We start from the raw sequence: 22,701 nt of genomic DNA on the forward strand, positions 1-22,701 counted from the left end.
TAAGTTTCTCTGCTGTAAATGCAGAGTCATTGAGCTCTCACTGTCTTAGGTCAGGTGGTTTTGTGGGTATCCCATTATGGTCATGACCCCTTTGCTCCTCCCTCTCATGGACTGATCTTCAGAAGCTTGGTTCAGTACTTAGCTCTGGATGTCAGCAACTGTTTCCATCAGTTGCTGGAGAATGGTTCTGATTATAAGGGAAACCAATTCAGGCACCCTCTTCACTATTGCTTAGGGTCCTAGTGGGGTATCATTCTTGTGAATCCCCAAGAATTTCCCTACTGCCTGGTTTATTGCTAGCCCCATAATGGATTTTCTATCAAGATATTTCTTTCCTTGATCTTCCTTTCTGTCCTTCCCCCATCCTAACCATCCCATTTCCTCATGCTCTCTTCTTCACTCTCAAAGCAGATTCTTTATTAACCAATGGTATTCATAGCATTCAGAAAGGAATTCCACATTGCCTCCCCATTTCTGTCTAAATAAAAAGGAAGGTTTTAATTTTAACATAGCGAGACTACAGACAACAAAACAGGAATCAAACAAGAACTACATTTATAATTTTTACATCTCCTTTCTCTTTTATTATAACTAAGGAAAACTATAATTATAACTATATATTCTTAAACTCTATCAAAGATTCCAGAATGATATAATATAACCTAAGTTAACAGGAAGTGCATAGTAAGCAAATTCCAAAACTCTAGATTTGACAAAGATATCTCACTACCTGGACTGTCACCCAAAGTTCTTCTGTAACATTGTAGCATCCAATCTTCAGTCTACAGGTCCATAGTATCCAGCAGACACTTCCATGAAGCAGAAAATTTCAAAGCTAGTTCTGCCTATATTGGCAGTTGATCAGTCACTTTCTTCTGTGTTCTGACAAATATCTGGCAGACTCTTTCATGAAGCAGAATCCCCAAAGGCCCATCTCACCTTTAGGCTGGTTCAGCAGTCATTTTACTTTGGGTCCTGCATTTCCAGTTCATATAGCATAACATTAAGCAGTTCAGGAAAGAGTAGTTACTTGCCAAAATGGCTGACCAGCCCTTTAAGGAGCCTCTTTAATGCCCATCCTCTTGGAGTAGATTGGTACTGCCAAGAGCAGGTGTGTAACATTGCCACGAAAAGTTATAAATTCTTAAAACATTTAAGATGTTATATTCTGTAAGTTTTTGAAAGGTTTGAAGAATACTTAGCCATCAGAACTATATCTCCATACATCTAAAAATCTAAACTAACATGACTACAAGCTTGACCAATCAACCAATTGTATTCAGAGCATACAAAGGGGAATTTCACATCATGTAATCACTCATAAATGGTTATTAGATGTAAAGAAAAGAAATGTGCCAGGTTACAATCCACAACTCTTAAAAAGCTAGGTAATAAGGAGGACCCTAAGAAAGACATGCATGGATGTCCCTGGGAAAGCAAAATAGATAAGATCTCCTGAATAAGTAGGTGGGGGTGAGGAGAACATTAGGAAACAGGATGGTAGAAGTGGGGAGGGAAGAGAGGGAGAAAAAGAAAAGAGGTATTTTGATAGAGGAAGCCATTAAGAGGTTAGGGAGAAATCTGGTGCTAGGAAAGCTCCCAGGAATCCACAAAGATGACCCAACTAAGACTCCTAGCAACAGTGAATAGGCTGTCTCAACTGGCCTTTCCAAAAAACAAAACAAAACAAAACAAAACAAAACAAACAAACAAACAAAAAAACAGACTGATGACCATCCTACTGATCATCATAGAATCCTGATCTAGTAACTGATGGAACCAAATGCAGAGAACGACAGCTAAGTACTGCACTGAGCTCTTGGAGTCCATTTGAAGAGAGGGAAGAGGGGTTTAATGAGTAAGAAAGTTCAAGATCATGGTGGGGAAACCAACAGAGAAGGTTGGCCCAATCTAGTGTGAGCTCACTTACTCTGAACTGACAGTTAGGGAATCTGCATAGGAACCAACAAAGCCCTCTGAATGTGAGTGACAGTTTTGTGGCTTGTGCAGCCTGTCTGGCCACGGGTAGAGGTCCAGAATTATCTCCTGTTCATGAACTAACATTTTGGAGCCCATTTACTATGGAGGGATACATTGCTCACCCTTGATACAGGTGGGAGACCTTACCTATTCTGAGGAGTGAATGGGGGTTGAATGGGGATAAGATGGTAGGGGGAGAAAGGGGAAGGGATGGGGAAAATTATGGTTGGTATGTGAAATGAAAAAAAACTTTTAAATAAATAATTAAAAATACTAAAATATAAATAAAAGTCTGTTAGAGCTGTATATTAACAATATGTTTTAAAATAGGCAATAATCTAATTGAGAGAATCTTTTTGAAAGACAGGACAAAAATTACAAAAATCAAGTGCCAGATTACACAACTGCCTCAAAAATTAAGGCAAAGAAAAAAAAGGATGTACAAGAAAATTTTAAGCAAATATAAGGCAGTAATAGGGTCAATATACAAAGAAAAAGACATAAAAAACAAGCTGTACATATTCTATTAATATATTTTTATATATTTGAAACCAGGAACTCAAACTATAGTCATAAAATAAAGCAAGTTCAGACTTATGAAATTGTCATTTCCTAGAATACTAATCCATTGATTTATGACAAAATTCTTGTAAAGTAGTAGATATATAAAATGCACTAACACAAAATGTATAGCATGTAACTTGAAGAAATAAATAATGAGTAATAGGGCAGTTTATCATGTGCCACAAACGTCTTCTATTTAAGCAATGATGATATTTTTTCAAAAATAAAGAAATGTCTACAAAAGGAATTACTTTTCAAAACATTTCAAATCATATATAAATTCATAAGTTTAATTTGTGAAAAGCCTCTTTATTTAGTAAGCCATCTCAACAGCCTCTTTTGATTGAAATTAAATAAATATTGCTCTTTATACTTTTCAATATGAGTTCTTCTATCTTAAAGTATTTTTAGATTAAAAAACTGTTTCTATGTTAGTGTATAGAAAAGAGGTATATATCTAAATCTATCATCTCTCTATCATCTATCTATCTATCTATCTATCTATCTATCTATCTATCTATCTATCTATCTATCTATCTATCTATATCTACCTACCTACCTATGTAATAACAATTAATTGAAAAGCAGCCATATGTTTGAAGGAGCGTATAGAGGAATATGGTCATTTAGAGGAAGGAGGAGAAAGAATGATGTGATTAAATTATAATATCAAAAATGAAGCTGGATGGTATTGGCCCAAAACTTTAATCCAGCACTGAATAGACAGAGACAGATGGAACTCCATGAGTTTGAGACAAGCCTGGTCTACAGATTTAGTTCCAGGACAGCCATAGTTACACAGAAAAATCTTGTTTTAGGAAACAAAAACAAATAAATAAACCAGCAAACAAACACATAAACTAAAAGAACAAAATAAAAATGAAAAAGGTAGCTGTAATGTGAATAAATAATTTTCTCCAAGTATTCACTTGCTGTTTACCACCTATTTGAGGCACCTAAAAATTTATTATTGAATGTAAATTCAACAAGCAATGAGTTTTATATCATATTTTAATCTACTCACCTGGTGTACTTTTAACACAATTTCTCTCTATCACCTCTCATGTTTTTCCTTTTCTGTTGTTCTGGGTACCTTTCTCTTTTCCAAAATTAATGTTCTTTTGGTCATGTTATTCTACATAAAATATCATTTTATAAGAACAGTTCTTTATGATATTTAATCGCCAGTACTACTGTTACTATTTTGATCACATGTATCACCACATTCAAACCATGCATTATTGCCATTTAGGTAGCATGGAGTAGTAGGTCCCTTTTCTACCCTAAAAGCTTGTTATCAGAGAAAGAACATGCAGATTAGCTTCACCTCAAGGTCTCTGGCATCTGTCTTCAGTGAATGGCGTCTTCATCCTCAAGCAATTGAGCTCCTCTTCTGATTTCTATGGACTTGTTCCCCCACATATATACTTTACCAAAAACATAAATGACAGTAATAATCTTCAAAAAATGGCATTGCTTAATGACTAAATGTATCATGTTTTATGTATTCAATAGTTATTTATATTTCTTCTTTGAAAGATGTCTACTCACTCAGTTCATTTGGCCACTTATTTTTTTTTGTTAAATTTTTTTTTAATTAAAAATTTCCGCCTCCTCCCCGCCTCCCTTTTCCCTCCCCCTCCCCCCAGTCCCCAGTCCCCATCCCCTCCCCCTCCCTCTCCAGTCCAAAGAGCAGTCAGGGTTCCCTGCCCTGTGGGCAGTCCGAGGTCCTCCTTCCTCCATCTAGGTCTAGGAAAGTGAGCATCCAAACTGGCTAGGCTCCCACAAAGCCAGTAGGGTCAAAACTCAGTGCCATTGTCCTTGGCTTCTCAGCAGCCGTCATTGTCCGCCATGTTCAGAGAGTCCGGTTTTATCCCATGCATTTTCAGTCCCAGTCCAGCTGGCCTTGGTGACCTCCTAATAGATCAGCCCCACCGTATCAGTGGGTGGGTGCCCCCCTCATGGTCTTGACTTCCTTGCCCATGTTCTCCCTCCTCCTGTTCCTCATTTGTACCTTGGGAGCTCAGTCCATTGCTCCAATTTGGCCACTTATTTTTATTGTATCTTTTTTTCTTTGTATTAATTTTTTTAGTTCTTTACATAGTGTGAATAGTATACCCTTGATGGGTGAACAGTTGTCAGGTTTTTTTTTTCTCTCTCATTTTATAACTATCTATTTAATCTGCTGATTTTTGACTTTGATTTGTAGAAGCCTTTTAATTTCATGCAATCCCAATTATCAAAATATTTTCTGGGTTTTGAAGTATTATTCAAAAAGTTCTTGTGTGTGCCTGTACTTAAAGTGTCACCATAATGTTTGCCTCTTCTTCAAAGTTTCAGGAAATAGGATAAATAACTGTTAAAAAAGTAACTACTTAGTTTTCTGTGTAAATGTGCTTATTGTAAGTCTTTGATTCATTTTGAATTTTATTGTGTAAAGAATACAGATAAATGAGATTTGTTCTTCTGAATTTACTAAAGATATTATCCTATCCTCCACAGTATATTTTTCACATGTTGCAAAAAGCCATATATCTTAGCTTTGTAAGTTTATTTCTAAGCTACAAATTTCTTAACATTATTATTTTGTGCCTGTCACATGCTATTTATAACTAAGATTCTGTTGTATATTTTGGAGTCAAGTATTATGAGACATCTGATATCACTTCCTTGGCTAAAGATTTCTTTGACTTTTCGAATTAACTTGTACTTATTTAATAATTTTAGGATCATGTTTTTCTACTTCTGAAATGAATGACAGCTGAATTTTTAGAAGTGTTAGGTTGAATGTTTAGGAATATGGTAAATACATATCAAACTTATTTAGCCTGAAGATACAGTCTTGCAATTCCAGCTTCTTGGGAGGTTGGGGTAGGAAAACTGCAGTCAAATTTAACCTTAGAAAGATCTCACTTCAAGTTTTTATGAAAATAGCGTAAATATATTGGAAATATTTAGAACAGTGTTAAGGAGACTCCCTAGCATACATGAGACCTTTATTTTAACCCTTAATTTAAAAAAAACCCCACATAATCAAACAAAACAAATAAATAAACAAGTAAAAGAAAACAATAAAAAACACAAAACTTCTCAAGAAAAACCAATAAACACACAAAAAATGAGAGAAATCATTGAGATTTTGAGAAAATATTATTGCCTATTCAGAATAGCTATCATCAAAATAACAAAAATATAGATCAAGTTAAGTGAAATGACACTGACTCAGGAGAATAAACATTGTAAATTATTTTATATAAATGAAAGAAGGGTAACTCGGAAAAAGAAAGTCACCAGTGAGTGCAGAAATAAGCAAATAAGTGACAGCAAGTAGAATGAGTATGATTAGTGTAATACATACATATATACATATATTTATATACATTATGCATATCGTATCTGTGTATATTTACCTTTTACTTTGTGTGTGCACATGTGGAAATATTTGAAGGTATTAGATCAAAACTTATAGGTAACAATGAGGACCCTAACAGAGACATACATAGATCAAATCTACATGGGAAATAGAAAAAGAAAAGATCTCCTATATAAATTGGGAGCATGGGGACATTGGGAGAGGGTTGAAGGGGAAGGGAGAATCAGGGAGAGGAGCAGAGAAAAATGTAGAGCTTAATAAAAATCATTTAAAAATCTTATAGGAGTTATAACTCTTCCTCTAACATGTGAGCTTGGGGAGAATTCAGGTCCTGTGGTTTGTCAGGAAGCTCCTTTACCTGCTGAGCTATCTCAGTGGTCTCTATTCTGCTTCTTGAAACACATTAAAAACAAGTAATGTCACTAAGATGATTGCTAAAATGTAAATGAAATTTATATCCTTATAAGGTACAAAAGCAATAAGAGGTCATTTTATAGTTCAATAATTTAGTTTAGCACAGAGTCCTTAAGGTGTTTTGTTGTTGAAGTATTACTGTGGGTATGTGAGGGTAAGCTGTCTGTATATTAAAAATCACTTATAAAATAATGTTGAGAAAGAATGAGGAAGGGTTTAGAAAGAATGCAAGAATATGAAATGCAATCTTATAGACCTGGCACAGAAAAAGTTAAATACCAAAGTTAAAATACCAAAGCTTCCTAACATGTGTACCATACAAGAAAAGAGTAAATAGTCAATTAAAGATCAGAGAGTACCTATGTACTGCTACACCCCCTTGTTGACCTGTGAGCTACTGATATTTCTGGAACAGTGCTAGCTGTTTTTTTCAATTACAACCCACTGATGCAATCATAGTGCCATAGGGATAATTACAAACAATGAATACACAGATGCCAATGGATCATTGCAGTGAACCACAAAGCAAAACAAAAATATATAAATATAGAAAGGTACTCCCATGGTTTGTATGGCTTGGAAAGGGGATAATAAACATTAAAGGGATATAAAAGGTCAAGGATTATATTAGATATAATGAGCTTATTGCAGATATTGTCAAAATCATATTTAATAAAAATATGATGACAAAACTATTGAGGACTAAATCGATAAAGACACTACAGATAATTTCTTCTGAAAAAAATACCAGAATCTACACATATGTATACATCAAAGTCTGTGATCAGACATGAGCAATGCTTATCTGTAGTCATATGATTTCAGAAAAACATTATACAGTGGTTTGTGTGTTTTTCTTAGATAATTTATATTATGACAACCTCTTTAAATTAATAGAATATACATACATGTTGTTTTTAACCATTAGCTCAGGAAATATTGTCATGAAATTTAAGAAGTTCAGACTTTCATAACTGCTTAGACATAAGTTAGAACTCAACAATTGTAAACACGTATAAATATAGTTTATTCAGCAAATAATGCTCTACTTCAAATTGTATATTATAAGAATTATTATGAATACCATATTATCAAGAACATATAATGTAGCCAGGAGTGGTGGTGAACGCCTTTATTCTTAGCACGGGGGAGGCAAAGGCAGGCAGATCTCTGTGAGTTTCAGGCCAACCTGGTCTACAAGAGCTAGTTCCAGGACAGGCTCTAAACCTATAGAGAAACCCTGTCTCTAAAAACAAAGACATCCCCCCCCCCCAAAAAAAAAAACAACAAAAAAGAATAATAATGTTTACCTAACTAGCTTTGGAAATTATGTTATTTCATTATATAGTATAAAATTATGATCATGCAAAAAACTTATGAACTGAGGAAAGTACATTCAAATATTGTAGATTGTCCTTTTAGTTATGAAAAACAATATATGAAAATTCTGAATCCATATGAATAGTTAAGACTTGAAAACTGGCAGATTTTATAACAATATAAGGTAAATAACTTTGTCATGTGCTTTGTTTAGCATTTTCATTTCTAGGTGGCTGTAGTCTCAACAGATATCTTCAATATCTTCTAATGCATAGAATTAGGATTGACATATAACAACATATTTTAAAAGATGGTTGATTGATAAATAATTCAAAGTGTATTGTGTTATTAACAATCTAATTAAAGTGACAAGCACACTTTGAGAACACATGCAATCACAATTTTTGCAACATATTATCATCTTTTATTCTTCTCTCTATATAAGTATATCATGCAAAACTATTACTGATTTTATGTGATAAAACTATAAGTATTACATTTTTGAATATAATTTTCAAATGGTTATTTTCATAACTATATACTAATTATATCATATAGATTCTAGAAAGAAGATGTTATCCAATTCGGTTTCCATTACAATTCATATAAAGCGATGTGTACACAATGAATTTGTTGATAACATAAGATGTCTAAAAATTATTACAGAACTCACATGTGATTTATCAGCTTCTTTATGGCATTCTTAATATTTCTATTTCTCAGTGTATAGATGGCTGGATTCAGGAGAGGTGTGATGACTGTATAAAACACAGAGAGAAACTTATCCACCAAAGTGATGTTGACTGGCCACAGATAGATGAAAATGACAGGACCATAGAACAGTACAACCACTATGATATGGGAGGTGCAGGTAGAGAGTGCCTTTGATGAACCATCTTTAGAATGAATCTGAACAGTTAGTAGAATATAAGTGTAAGATATCAGCAAGAGAATGAAACAAGTTATTCCTAAAACACCGCTCTCAGCATTTATTATGATACCCAGAATATCAGTGTTCATGCAGACTAATTTCATCACTAAAGGAATATCACAGAAAAAGCTGTCTATCACTCTAGGTCCACAGAAAGGTAGCTCCAAAACTAGAATCAGCTGATTAACGCCATGCACAAATCCAGTGATCCACGATATCACAACCAGCCAGACGCACTTCTGTCTGTCCATGATGCTGGTGTAGCGGAGTGGCCTGCAGATAGCCACATAGCGGTCGTAGGCCATTGTTACAAGAAGAACCATCTCACCGCCTGCAAAGAAATGCACACAGAGGATCTGGCTCATGCAGCCCCCGAAGGAAATTGTTTTATTTTCTTTTATGAGGTCTGTGATCAGTTTGGGGGTAGTAACTGAGGAAAGGCAGAAGTCAACAAATGAGAGATTGGCTAACAAATAATACATGGGAGAATGGAGATGATGATCGGTGATGATTAATATCACCACGAAGAGGTTGCCTATGACAATCATCAGGTAAAGTGCAGAAAACGGCAACAGGAGAAAAATCTGCAGTTCCCTTGAGGTGCAAAGTCCTTGAAAAATGAATTCAGTCACCACAGACTGGTTTGTTTCTTCCATTTAGTACACTGGGCTCCAAAATTTTGAGAGAGACAGAGCCTTACTAAAAATTCCTGAAACAGATACATAACTTAATGTTCAGAATCAAGGAAAAAGAGTACACATTATATTTAAGCATTGTACCCAGTCATTTAAGTAACTTCCTTTAGCTTGCATATTTTTTCTAATCAGGTAATTTGGTGAATATAGGAAAAACTACCCATCTGAAGAATAATCTTTATAAGTATGTAAATAAGTATATTATGAAGAAATACCAATTATTCTGTATAAATTTCCCACCATAAATCTATCTTTTGGCATGGATTCAGAAACAATTTTCTTCAAGGAATATCTGAGATATAGTCAACAGTCTCTTTACTTGACTGCCATAATTCCAGAATGAGAAGCCTTTGACATACTTTAAATATAAACTGAAAATTCCTAGACACCAGTCTATTTATGATTATATAAGCATATATAATTGAATAAATTCTATTAAAATATTTGATAAAAATGGATCATCAAATAAAATGAGAAATAACATGCATAGGACAAGTTTTTAACATTGTCTTTCCTTGAAGTTTGGTCTTATTCATTGGAGATATCTCTAAAAAATAATGTATTGCTAGGTCTGATGAATATTACTTATTGTCATATACTTACAGGCTTTCAACTCTAAATGGTAAGATTTCATATGATAGTTTGAAAAATTTATTATGAAAGTGGCTTTTTCTGCCTCTCTAACTTTGTTTCATTTCTTCTTTTTTTCTTTTTCCTTTCTCAACTCCCTCCCATAATTTACTTCTCTTGAGTTTTTCTTCTCAATCTTTTTTTTTTTTTTTTTTTTTTTGGTTTTTCGAGACAGGGTTTCTCTGTGGTTTTGGAGCCTGTCCTGGAACTAGCTCTTGTAGACCAGGCTGGTCTCGAACTCTCTTCTCAATCTTAATATCTCCACTTTTCTTATTAATTTTATATGTGAAATTGGGAAATTAAAATGCCAATAAACTAGAGGATATTTTGTAATTTTTTGTTAAGTATTTGAAGTATTATAGTAATAACAATGTTTATTATTTTTTTTCAATCAGATCTATAAAGTAATAAAACTGTGGTGCACAATGAGATCTCTTTGATTCCAAATCTCCAATATTACTCCCAGGTTATGAATAGAAATTTAAATTTTAAGAAGTCCAAAAAATCAATGACATTTCTCTCAAGGTATTTTGCTATTTTAATACAAGCACAAATAAGTAAAAATCAATTTAAGAAGTAATAGTGCTCATGTAAATGTAAAATTAATTTTATTGTTTTTAAAATTGAACATATTTAACTCTTTGAATATCAATGACATTTTCACATATCTATTTTAATTGGCAAATTCTTAGTGAATTATGATTATTCTAAACAGTATAACTGTCATCTCCCTTTATTTTCTAATAACTACTTCAGTAATATATTCTCTGTATCATGAGAACATAGAGGCTCCAAAATCAAAAGATAATCAGATAACATTAAAGTTTAGTGGCCTGTGAGTACAATGATTTTCTTTGTTGAGAGACTTGGTATTTTTAAGGTTATCCTAAGAGATTATTAGATATGAGCATATAAAACTCCTTTATGTTTCCAAATGTCTCAAGGAGTAGTTGGAAGGGAAAACTACAATATTTTTGTCAGCCACACAATTAAAAACATATGAATGCAACAAAAACTGTAAACTCATGAAGTATTTAAAAATGTGCTACCAAAACAAAGTTTAAATGAGTAGTTGCAATAAAAAATGAAAGTATGGCAATCAGTTTTTGAGGCACTCACATTACAAGAATCACCTTATAAAACAGATCTTTCCTTTTGGATGATGTTTCCTCTGATCTTCCCTGGAATCTGAAACCCTTAGATCATGGTTTCTGCTATGACCAGTGATGCTGATGTGTTTCACCTCAGTGTGGCTTATATGCAATGACAAAAGTCATATCTGCCTTGGAAAGTTTTCCATTAAATAGGACTATGCAGTTGGAAAGCCTTTTGCTTTCATAGTCCTTGGGGATCCCTAGCCTCCAAATTTTCTTGAGTTGAATATGAGAGCTCATAATAAAGAAAAATTGTTCCCTTAATTTCATAAATATTTTGTAAATATGAGTTAATATTTTAAGTTGTGTTATGGCAACTTACAAGTTGTAAGATGATGCACATGTGTCAGTGAGATGTCATAGCAGTTAAGTTCACTTGTTGCCAAGCCAGATGACCTGAATTAGTCTTAGGGACCCACAAGGTGGAGGAGTAGAAACCACACACTCAGCTGTGTTCTGATCTCCACACATGTGCTATTGCATATGTGGACGTGCCTACATTCATGACACATGCACCCACTTTAATAAATGTAATAATTGTTTCAAAAAGAGAGAAAACATATCTGTAGTTACACAGTTGATGTATCCATTAAGACAATTATCGCCACACCTGGAAATGCCAACAGAGAGAATTTTTTCTTTCTCACTTTTTTGATATTTTATGATCAACCACTAAAATACATATGGATCAGACAAATAATTTCATTTTAGATTGCACAATTTGTCCTTTTTCAAATTCACTTCATTATATATAATTAAGGTGAAAACTGTTATGTTTTGACAGACATACCTATAATGAAATTACATATTAGTACTTTATATGTAAACTGTGTTGCTAAAATCATTTAAAATCTCCTTTCAACTCTCTCCAGTCTTTCCTTTCTCCCTTCCCTCTCCCCTTCTCCCCTTTCCCCATTCCTAACCCCACCCCCACCCCACCCCCATGCTCCCAACTTTTGCCCGGCAATCTTGTTTGCTTTCAATTTCCAGGAGGATCTATATATGTTTTTCCTTGGGTTCACTTTGTTATTTGACTTCTCTAGGCTTGTGAACTATAGGCTCAATATCCTTTATTTATGGCTAGAATCCACTAATAGTGAGTACATACCATATTCATCTTTTTGGGTCTGGGATTTTTCTTATATTTGATATTAATGCTGTTCTTGACAAACTGAATATTTTCCTCAGTTTACCTGTGTATGTCTTATTTTGCTTGTACAAGTAACTTTGGAGTTGCCATATATGTATTTAGATCTTTCACAAAATTTAAATAATGAATCAAAAATAAAAACATGAACTTTTTTAGTATTGCATAATTTCCTATAAAGATGTAGTACACATATTGAAGTAAAATATGACATACCATGCTAATGTCAATGCATAATTTCTGTTAAATATTTTTCTGCAAAAGACATATTCTTAGCACGTTATCCCAATTAAACTTCACAAAATTCTCAGTGGTATACTTTTACATCCATTATGTACATGGAAACTCAGTATTTTAGAGAGACAAATTGTCAGAGTTAGGAGTTGTATTCATATCTAAAGAATATGGTAATCCATAAGTCTAATTATCAAACTGTGTTCTCAAATGAAAGCCTCTGAAATACATGCTGTGGATCTTCCAAAGAGATCCATCAACTCAATATTACATAAGTTTCATTTTCCTTAAACTACTAATAAAATGACGTCTTTTTGTTGTTTTCTGTTTTGGTTGTTGTTATTTCTGTTTTTAAATTTAGATAATTTTTGTGGTACCACTTGGGAGGTGGCAACACCTGAGGATCATTCTTGGATAGATAGTGAGTTGTAGGTCAGACTGAATGATAGGAAAGCTAGTCTCATTTTGCTATGCCTATGCCTACAAATCAGTGCATTGATCGGCCATTGCCAGAGAAGTTGTTTCTTGCAGTAGAGCAGAAGAATCACAGAGATACACAACTGAACTATGTCTGGAAAGTGGGAGACATTGGAACACTCAGTTCTAATTGGGAGGTCTTCATTAAGTTCCTTGACTCAGGGCTCAGGATGCTATGTGGAAGAGAAAGTAGGATAATTTTAAGAATGAGAGAGGTGAACGGTACCACAGAAAAAACTTCCAGACACAACTGTCAGACACTGTGGGAATTGCAGCAGGTGACAACTGGTGTTTAGATGTCAATACACTAGATGAATGATTCTCTGATGGAGGAAAATTCTCTCCAGGGACTACAGTCACACTGATTCTGGGAACTCATGCTCTTTTCGGTAATTTCACATTTGCTAAAGTAGCTATCGTATCTCCCCAATACTTGAACTGTAGTGTGTAATTCCATATGATACATATGTGTAATCTCAAACTACCTTTTTTTCATTGTGCATACCAATCCAAGTTCTCACTCCCCTCCTCCCATTCTGTCCACCTTACACCCCCAACTCCACCCCCACCATCCACTTCTCAGAGAGGGTAAGACATATTGCTTTGGGGAAGGTCCAAGGCCCTCGCACTATCTAGACTGAGCCCGGTATCAGATATCCATAGAGAATAGGTTCCCAAAAAGCCAGTACAAGCAGTAGGGATAAAGCTTGGTGACACTGCCAGTGGCCCCCCAGTCTTCCCCAGCCATGCAACTGTCAACCACATTCAGAGGGACTGGTTTTGACCTGTTTGTACCTTCCCAGTTGAGCTGGAGTTTGTGAGCTTCCATTAGTTCAGGTAGACTATTTCAGCAGGGACACCCATCATGGTCTTGACCTCTTTGCTCATATTCTCATTCCTTTTACTCTTCAACTGGAATTTAGGAGCTCAGTCCAGTGCTATGATGCCGATCTCTGCCTGTTTCCATCAGTTGCTGGATGAAGGTTTTATGAGAATATTTAAGATATTCATCAGTCTGACTACAGGACAAGGCCAGTTCTGACACCCTCTCCTCTATTGCTTAGGGCCTTAGCTGGGGTCATCCTTGTGGATTACTTGGGAATTTCTCTAGAGTCAGGTTTCATGCTACACCAAAATGGATCTCTCTGGGGTCATCCTTGTGGATTACTTGGGAATTTCTCTAGAGACAGGTTTCATGCTACACCACAATGGATCTCTCAATCAAGATATAGCCTGTTTGGATGCTCACCTTCCTGGACCTAGATAGAAGTGGGAGGACCTTGGTCTTCATGTAGAGCAGGGAATTTGGACTGCTCTTCAGTATCGAGAGGGAGGGGGAGTGGACTAGGGGGAGGAGAAGTGGAGTGGGGATAGGGGGAGGGGAGCGGGGGGAGGGGGCAATATGTGGGAGGAGGGGGAGGGAAATGGGAAACGGGGAGCAGTTGGAAATTTTAAGTAAAAAAGAATAAAAAAAAAAGATATCTCTTTCCTTGATCTCATCTCTGTCGTTCCTCCTTCTCAACAACTCTGTTCCATCAAGTTCTTCTCCCCACCACCATTTCCCTCTTCTATTCCCCATCTACTCTTCTTTCTTCCCTCATTATTCTGTTCCCAATATTGTCAGGAGATCTTGTCTATTTCCCCTTCCCAGGTGGATCTATATATGTTTTCCTTAGGGTTCACCTTGTTATTCAGCTTCTACAGGATCATGAACAATAGGCTCAATATTCTTTGTTTATAGCAAGTATCCACTTATGAGTGAGTACATACCATATTCATCTTTTTGGGTTTGGGTTACCTCAATCACGATGGTGTTTTCTAGTTTCATGCATATTTTCCTATGCTTAGGGACTTCTAGGTTGTTTTCAGATTCTGGCAATTACAAATAATGTTGCTATGAACATAGCTGAACAAATACCTTTGTAGTGTGATTGAGCATCTTTTGGGAATATACCCAAGAATGGTATTGTTGGATCCTGAAGTAGGTTGATTCCCAATTTTCTGAGAGATTGCCATACTGATTTCCAAAGTGGTTGTACAAGTTTGCATTCCCATCAGCAACTGATGAGTATTCCTTACTCATCATCCTCTCCAGCAGAAGCTATCATTGGTATTTTTGATCTTAGCTATTCTGACAGGTGTAAAATTGTATCTGAAAGTTGTTTTGATTTGCATTTCCCAGATGGCTAAGGATGTTGAACATTTCCTTAAGTGTGTTTTCTTAAATTTGAAGAAGACATATGATATATTTTCAGTGAAACAACCTTAATTTTATATCTAAGGAAACATTATTTCTGTAAATGAAATATATGCATTTCATATATTTATACTCAAAGAGATGTTAAATAGTTACTTTTATATTTCAATTGTCAAATTTTTATCCATGTCATATTTTCTTAAGTGTTTTCTCCTTTTCCTTCTTTATTTATTTATTTTATTTGATATTTATACATATCTCTATCTCAAAATAAAGGTTGTCAATTTGCTAATTAATTCTTGTGTTATCTATAATCTTTTAGAAATTTGAACAATATTGTATGTAGTTTTGATAAAATTGCATAATATTTTAATGTATAATATCTACCATCGATCAAAGTAAATTAATATAACATGAATTACTTAAATTTTATTGATTTTTATGTTAATAATTAAAGATAAGGAAATATTGGGAAATTATTTAATCAGGTCGCCTTGAATAGAAGTTTTAAATTTTCAACTTCTGATTACAAGTGAAATGTTCAATACAAAAGTTAAATGAAAGACTTTTGGGGCTATGTATTGATAGTATTTTGTCAAATAGACATGATTCAAAATCATGGAACTGTGTTTACAATAATGCACCAAAATTTCAGTTATTAACTGCCAAATTACAGTATTTGCCACCCCAATTAAGACAAAGGAGGGATAGTATATGTAGTGAGATAATCTAAACAAATATGGAAATCCTATAATAGTCAGTTACATATGGAAAATTGCATCAAAAACATATATGATGTATACATTCTTTTAAAATCTATATTTTATAATGTATTTGATGCCCAAAAGTGAAAAAAAACCAAGCCATAGTAATAAAGATATCTCAGAGTTTTGAAATTTTTGCATCCCAGGGGTCTACTTCATATATTAATATCAAAATTCCTAAAAAGTATGGGGTATTTGATAGAATAAAAGAAAATGGATATGAAATTTAAAATAGTTCATAGAGTTGTTAAACAAAAATCAGGATATATGTCTAGTTTAGAATGTGTTACAACCTTGTAATATTTAAACAATGATAATTTTACTTGAATACAAAGGAACCTAGATCAGAATGTTTTTCAAAACATTTCAAATTTTGTATCTACTAGGAAACCTAAGGCATTAAAAGCCCCTTTATCTACTGATTCATCTTGCCAACCTAAGATAGTGGGAATTAAATGAATTTAATTTACCTATGTTTATGAAATAAGAAACTCTGTATTCTTATAGCTTTGCTGTGAGATTAATGCAACATTTTCTGTCAAAATTTTTAGTTGTTCATATTCTTCCAACAAGTATCAATAAGCAGATTTTTATTCACAACCTCCTTTATATTCTAACACTTTCAAAGTCATTAAATTTTGTTTCAGAGAGTAAAAGATGAAGACAAACCCTTAAACTGAGAAGCTTCTGTAAAGCAAAGGACACTGTCATTAAGACCAAAAGGCAACCTACTGATTGGGTAAAGATCTTCACCAACCCTGCATCAGACAAAGGTCTGATCTTCAAAATATATAAAGAACTCAAGAAACTAGATGTTAAAATGCTAATTAAACCAATTAAAAATGGGGCACTGAACTGAACAGAGAATTCTCAACAGAAGAAGTTCAAATGGCCAAAAGACACTTCAGGTCATGCTCAATCTTCTTAGCGATCAGGGAAATGCAAATCAGAACAACTCTGAGATACCATCTTATACATGTCAGAATGGCTAAACTCATAAACACCAATGATAGCCTTTGCTGGAGAGGATGTGAAGTAAGGGGAACACTCATCCATTGCTGGTGGGAATGCAAACTTGTGCAACCTCTTTGGAAAGCAGTGTGGCGGTTTCTCAGGAAATTTGGGATCAACCTACCCCAGGATTCAGCAATACCACTCTTAGGAATATACCCAAGAGATGCCCTATCATACTACAAAAACATTTGTTCAACTATGTTCATAGCAGCATTATTTGTAATAGCCAGAACCTGGAAACAACCTAGATGCTCCTCAATGGAAGAATGGATAAAGAAAGCATGGAATATACACATTAGAGTACCACTCAGTGAAAAAAAAAAAAGACATCTTGAATTTTGCATGCAAATGGATAGAAATAGAAAACACTATCCTGAGTGAGGTAACCCAGACCCCAAAAGATGAAAATGGTATATACTCGCTCATAAGTGGATTCTAGCCATAACTAAAGGACATTGAGCCTATCATTCATGATCCTAGAGAAGCTAAATAAGAAGGTAAACCCAAAGAAAAACATATAGTTATCCTCCTGGATATTGGAAACAGACAAGATTGGCAGGCAAAAATTGGGAGCTTGGGGGTGGGGGTGGGGTGGATGTTAGGGGAGATGGGAGAAGGGCAGGAAGAGGAGAGCTTGGGGGATTGGGACGGTTGGGCTGAAGGAAGGGTGGATATAGGAGCAGGGAATTATATATCCTAAATAAGGGAGCCATTTTAAGGTTTGCAAGAGACTTGACTCTAGAGGGGTTCCCAGGTGTCCAAGGAGATGTCTCCAGCTTGTTTCTTGTGCAGCTTAGGAGAGGGCGCCTGAACTGGCCCTATCCTATAGCCACACTGATGAATATCTTGCATATCACCATAGAACCTTCATCTGGCCATGGATGGAGATAGAGACAGAGACCCACATTGGAGCACTGGACTGAGCTCCCAAGGTCCAAATGAGGAGCAGAAGGAGGGAGAACATGGGCAAGGAAGTCAGGACTGAGATGGGTGCGCTCATCCACTGAGATGGTGGGACTGGTCTAATGGGAGCTCACCAAGGACAGCTGGACTGGGACTGATGGAGAATGTGATCAAACCGGACTCTCTGAACGTGGCTGACAATGAGGGCTGACTGAGAAACCAAGAACAATGTCACTGGGTTTTGATTCTACTGCATGGACTGGCTTTGTGGGAGCCTAGTCTGTTTGGATGCTCACCTTCCTAGACCTGGATGGAGGGGGTAGGACCTTGGACTTCCCACAGGGCAGGGAACCCTGACTGTTCCTTGGACTGGAAAGGGAGGGGTAGGGTGAGGGGGAAGGAAATTGTAGGAGGGGAGGAGGTGGAAATTTTTAATAAAAAAAAAAATAAAGTGTCTAGTGTGGTCAGTACTCCAGGAGTGCTGGTGGAGACTTTTCAGTGATACTTGCAATAAGTCTGATCATAAGATGGGAGAAAAGGAAGGGCTTATGGCAGTTTAGGAGAGATACAGATCACGGAATTAACATATTTCGTACTTTGACATGGACTATCTAAGGATCATCACTTCACAAACTGAACAGACTCCAGTCTGGATTTACTTGGGGTTCCTTTTTTGAAAATTACCAGTTTGTTACTCTGTTATTATCATTACACATAATTGCCTTCTTGTATTAGGAAAGGAAGCTTCTTAATGCAAGATAAAATTTATGACCCACAAGAGATTGGATTTGCTTTCATCTTATTTAGATCTAGGTTTTCTAATCCTCAAATCTGGAATATTTAAAATATGCCTAGGTAACTAATATTTGGTATACATAGATTAAAAATACCTTCAAATTTCTCTCTTTTTCTTAGTTAACTTTCTCTTGCTATGACAACACACCATAATGTAAGCAACTTATTAAAAAAGCATTTAATTTGGAGCTCATTGTTCAAGAGAGTTATTGTCCATGGCCATCATGTCAAGGAGCACAGTACCATACAGGCAGGTAGACAATCAGACATTACACTGGAACAGTTACTAAGAGGTCATATTTTATTCCTATCCATGAGGCAGAGGGTGAAAGAGAGAGGGGGGAGGGAGAGAGAAGGACGAGGGATATCTGTGTGTTTACTGGGAATGGTGTTGGCTTTTGAAAGTTCAAAGCCCACCAATGGACACACATTCTATTACAAAGTCATTCTTAACGCATCTCAAACCATTCAATCAACTGCAAAACAGTCATTTAAATACATGAGTTTATGGATGTCATTCTTAATAGACAATTATATTTCATTTCCTGACCCATAGATTGTAGCCATATCATAATTCAAATGCATTGGGTTCAACCTCAAAAGTCCCTGTTTATCTTTTACAGTTTCAACACAGTTTAAAATTGTAGTCTCCTTTAAACTCAAGTCAGTCTTTTATTTGTATTCCTCTCTAAAATCACCATAAGGTAGGTCTATTCCCAATTTTCTAAGAAACCACCATATTAATTTCCAAAGTTGCTATACAAGTTTACACATCCAACAGGAGTGAAGGAGTCTTCCTCTTGATCTACATCTTCACAAGTATGAGCTGTCACTTATGAGTTTGATTATAGGCTTTCTGACAGGTGTAAGATGTAATTTCAAAGTTTTTTGATTTGCATTTCCCTGAGTGCTAAAAATGGTGAACATTTCTTTAAACAATTCTCAGCCATTTTGGTTTCCTATCTTCAGAATTCTTGGTTTATTTCCATTGTACAGTTTTGGCTTCTTTGTCAAAAAAATCAGGTGTTCATAGGTGTGTGGATTACTGTCAGGGTTTTCTATTCGATTTCATTGGTCCATGTTTCTGTTGTGGGAGACAGTTGTGTAGCCTGTTCTGTTCATGGGGACCCTGGAAGTGTGACCAGGATCTATCCCTGATGCAAGAGCTGGCATTATAGAATCCATTCCTTATTGTGTATACCTTTCCCATTCTTGATGCATGGGGGGAGGAGGTTGTTCCTGACTCAACTGAATGTTCCAATTTTTGTTGATATGGGAGGGCTTACTCTTTCTGAGAAGTGGAAGGTGAATGGGTTCGGAATAGGTAGGCCACAAGGTAAAAGCAAAAAGCCAAAACATAAGTGCAGAAAAGGAGTGGTGTGCATGTGACTGGGGAAGTGGATAATAGGAGTGGGAGAGAAGTAAGAGTTCAGGAACATTAGTCAGATGCAGTCAGCTTATTGCAGATATTAATAAGGGAAAAATTTCACTAGGGAAAACTGTAACTATAAATGTTACATTGTTAAATCTATAAAAATAGCTGAGATAATATTTTAGGAAAAAGATACCAAAACTTGCAAGTATATTCTCCATATGCCAAGATGTGTAAACACACATGAGCCTTGCTTATCTCTAATATGATTTCACTAAACTGTGATGCAGGTATTTGCATGTTTTTATTAGTTTATGTTATGAGAAAATATTTATCTTATTAGGATACACATACAGATTGATTGCAACAATAGTTCATGAAATATTAGGACAGGATATTCAGAGAATTATCCCTTACACATTTTTTTAGAATTGCACTAGATGTCAAACTGTTATAAATGTGTATGCATATAGATTTATAAGCAAATGCCAGACATTATCAAATGGCAACTAACATGATTAATCTATACACATATGTGTAAATACATGTACCTACATATACACATAATATATTATATTCAAAAGCATATAATTTTACCACACTGAACTACTTTCATAATATAAAGTAAATCAAGTTCATAAAAGGAATTTGTGGACTGAGGAATGTGTATTCTAACATTATAAACACTGCCATTTTAGTTATATAAAAAAGGGGATAAATGACTTCATTTGATTAGGTACAATTAGAAAAATGGCAGAGTTTAGGTCAATGCAAGGCAACTAACATGATTAGATTTGTAAATCACTTTCATTTCTAAGACTATGTAGACCTTGACATAACTTCAGTATCTCCTGTAATGATGTTAGAGTTAGGATTGGAATTTTGAAGAATAATTTAAGAATGATTTAATGAGAACTTTGTAAATAATAATTTAGTTAAAATGATATGCACATTGTTGAAACAATTTGAAATTAAAAGATTGCAGTGATTATTATTTTTTGATCATTATTTGTAATAACATTATCATCATCTAATCTTCAGACACAAATACAATGTAGATATTACTCTTTCTAAGTGGTAAAAGTCTATCTAAGTGTTAGACTTCTGAATGTAATTTCAAAGTAGTTATTTTCATAGCCATATATTCTTACAGCAAATGCCATGCAAAAATGAGTAATATATGCAGCTTTGTGGTCAAAATACAGCTAAAATACTATGCACACAATTAATTTTCTTCTGAGAAGAGGTGTCTAAAAATTAACCCCAAATTTACCTGTGATTTTTCAGCTTAATTACGGCATTTTTAATATCATTATTTCTCAATGTATAGATTGCTGGATTCAGGAGAAGAGTGATGATTGTATAAAACACAGCAAGAAACTTATCCACCCATGTGATGCTGACTGGCCACAGATAGATGAAAATGCAGGGTCCAAAGAATAGCACAACTACTATGATATGGGAGGTGCAGGTAGACAGTGCCTTTGACGAGCCTTTTGATGAGCCATCTTTAGAGTGACGCCGAACAGTCAATAGAATGTAAGTGTAAGATATCAGCAAGAGAATGAAACAAGTTGTTGCTAAAACACCACTGTCAGCATTTATCAAGATTCCCAGAGTATCAATATTCATGCAGACTAATTTCAACACCAAAGGAATATCACAGAAAAAGCTGTCTATCACTCTTGGCCCACAGAAAGGTAGTTCCAAAATCAATAGCAGTTGACTAATGGCGTGCACGAATCCAATGATCCATGATATCAAAACGAGCCAGATGCACTTCTGTCTGTCCATGATGCTGGTGTAGTGGAGTGGCCGGCAGATGGCCACATAGCGGTCATAGGCCATTGTTACAAGAAGCACCATCTCACCCCCTGCAAAGAAATGCACACAGAGGATCTGGCTCATGCAGCCCCAGAAAGAAATGATTTTATTTTCTTTTAGGAGGTCTGTTATCAGTTTGGGTGTATTTACTGATGAAAGGCAGAAGTCAATAAATGAAAGATTGGCTAGCAGAAAGTACATGGGAGAATGGAGATGATGATCAGTGAGGATTAATATCACAACAAAAAGGTTGCCTACCACAGTCATCAGGTAGAGGATGGAAAATGGCAGCAGGAGGAAGATCTGTAGTTCCCTTGAAGTACAAAGTCCTTGAAAAATAAACTCAGACACTACAGTCTGGTTTGCTTCTCCCATTTAGTACACTGTGCTCCAATGGATGTGAGAGACAGAGCATAAAAAAGAATTCCTGAAACAGAAACAAAAACTTTTATTCTGAGTAATGTAAGAGCAATATAAGTTATATCTGCACATTATGACCAGTCAAATTTTTAATAAATGTTTCTTGCTTTTGTAGAGTGTGTATAATCAGAGAAGGTTTCTAAATGTAGAATGATGTGTCAGAATCTTTCTACATCTAAAAGACAATATTTATTGGCATCAATATGAGTATATTGTTCAAAACTATCAGCTGCACATATTCTCTTTGCATCTTTTCACGCTTTAATCTGCTGTGTATGAATGGAATAAGAAATGAGTTTTAAATGAGTATTAGAGACATAGCTATAATCCATTTACTTGTTTATCATATTACAAAAGGACAATGATTACAAAATTCCCAGGCAAAAATATACTCTTGACTTTGTATGAACGCACATAATTAAAACTATTTACTATAAAACATGAGAATTTTTTTCATCAAATATATTATGGAGCCAGTTACTAAAGAAACATT

General features: G+C 35.1%; 2 protein-coding genes across 2 annotated transcripts; both read right to left on the reverse strand.

Moving 5' to 3' along the window:
• Nucleotides 1–8,320: 8,320 nt before the first annotated feature.
• Nucleotides 8,321–9,238, reverse strand: LOC130881792 (olfactory receptor 4K3-like). Its single transcript, XM_057781572.1, has one exon. The coding sequence runs from the start codon at nucleotides 9,236–9,238 to the stop codon at nucleotides 8,321–8,323; it is 918 nt and encodes a 305-aa protein (XP_057637555.1).
• An 11,995-nt stretch (nucleotides 9,239–21,233) lies between these two features.
• Nucleotides 21,234–22,163, reverse strand: LOC130881765 (olfactory receptor 4K3-like). Its single transcript, XM_057781543.1, has one exon. It carries the CDS (start codon nucleotides 22,161–22,163, stop codon nucleotides 21,234–21,236), a length of 930 nt encoding a protein of 309 aa, XP_057637526.1.
• Nucleotides 22,164–22,701: the final 538 nt, after the last annotated feature.

Source organism: Chionomys nivalis, chromosome 9, assembly GCF_950005125.1.
Source record: "Chionomys nivalis chromosome 9, mChiNiv1.1, whole genome shotgun sequence".
Taxonomy (NCBI): Eukaryota; Metazoa; Chordata; class Mammalia; order Rodentia; family Cricetidae; genus Chionomys; species Chionomys nivalis.

What these genes read in the sequence shown, in the direction of transcription:
- LOC130881792 (XM_057781572.1), bottom strand. Translation starts at nt 9,238, where the DNA reads ATGGAAGAAACAAACCAGTCTGTGGTGACTGAATTCATTTTTCAAGGA.
- LOC130881765 (XM_057781543.1), bottom strand. Translation starts at nt 22,163, where the DNA reads ATGGGAGAAGCAAACCAGACTGTAGTGTCTGAGTTTATTTTTCAAGGA.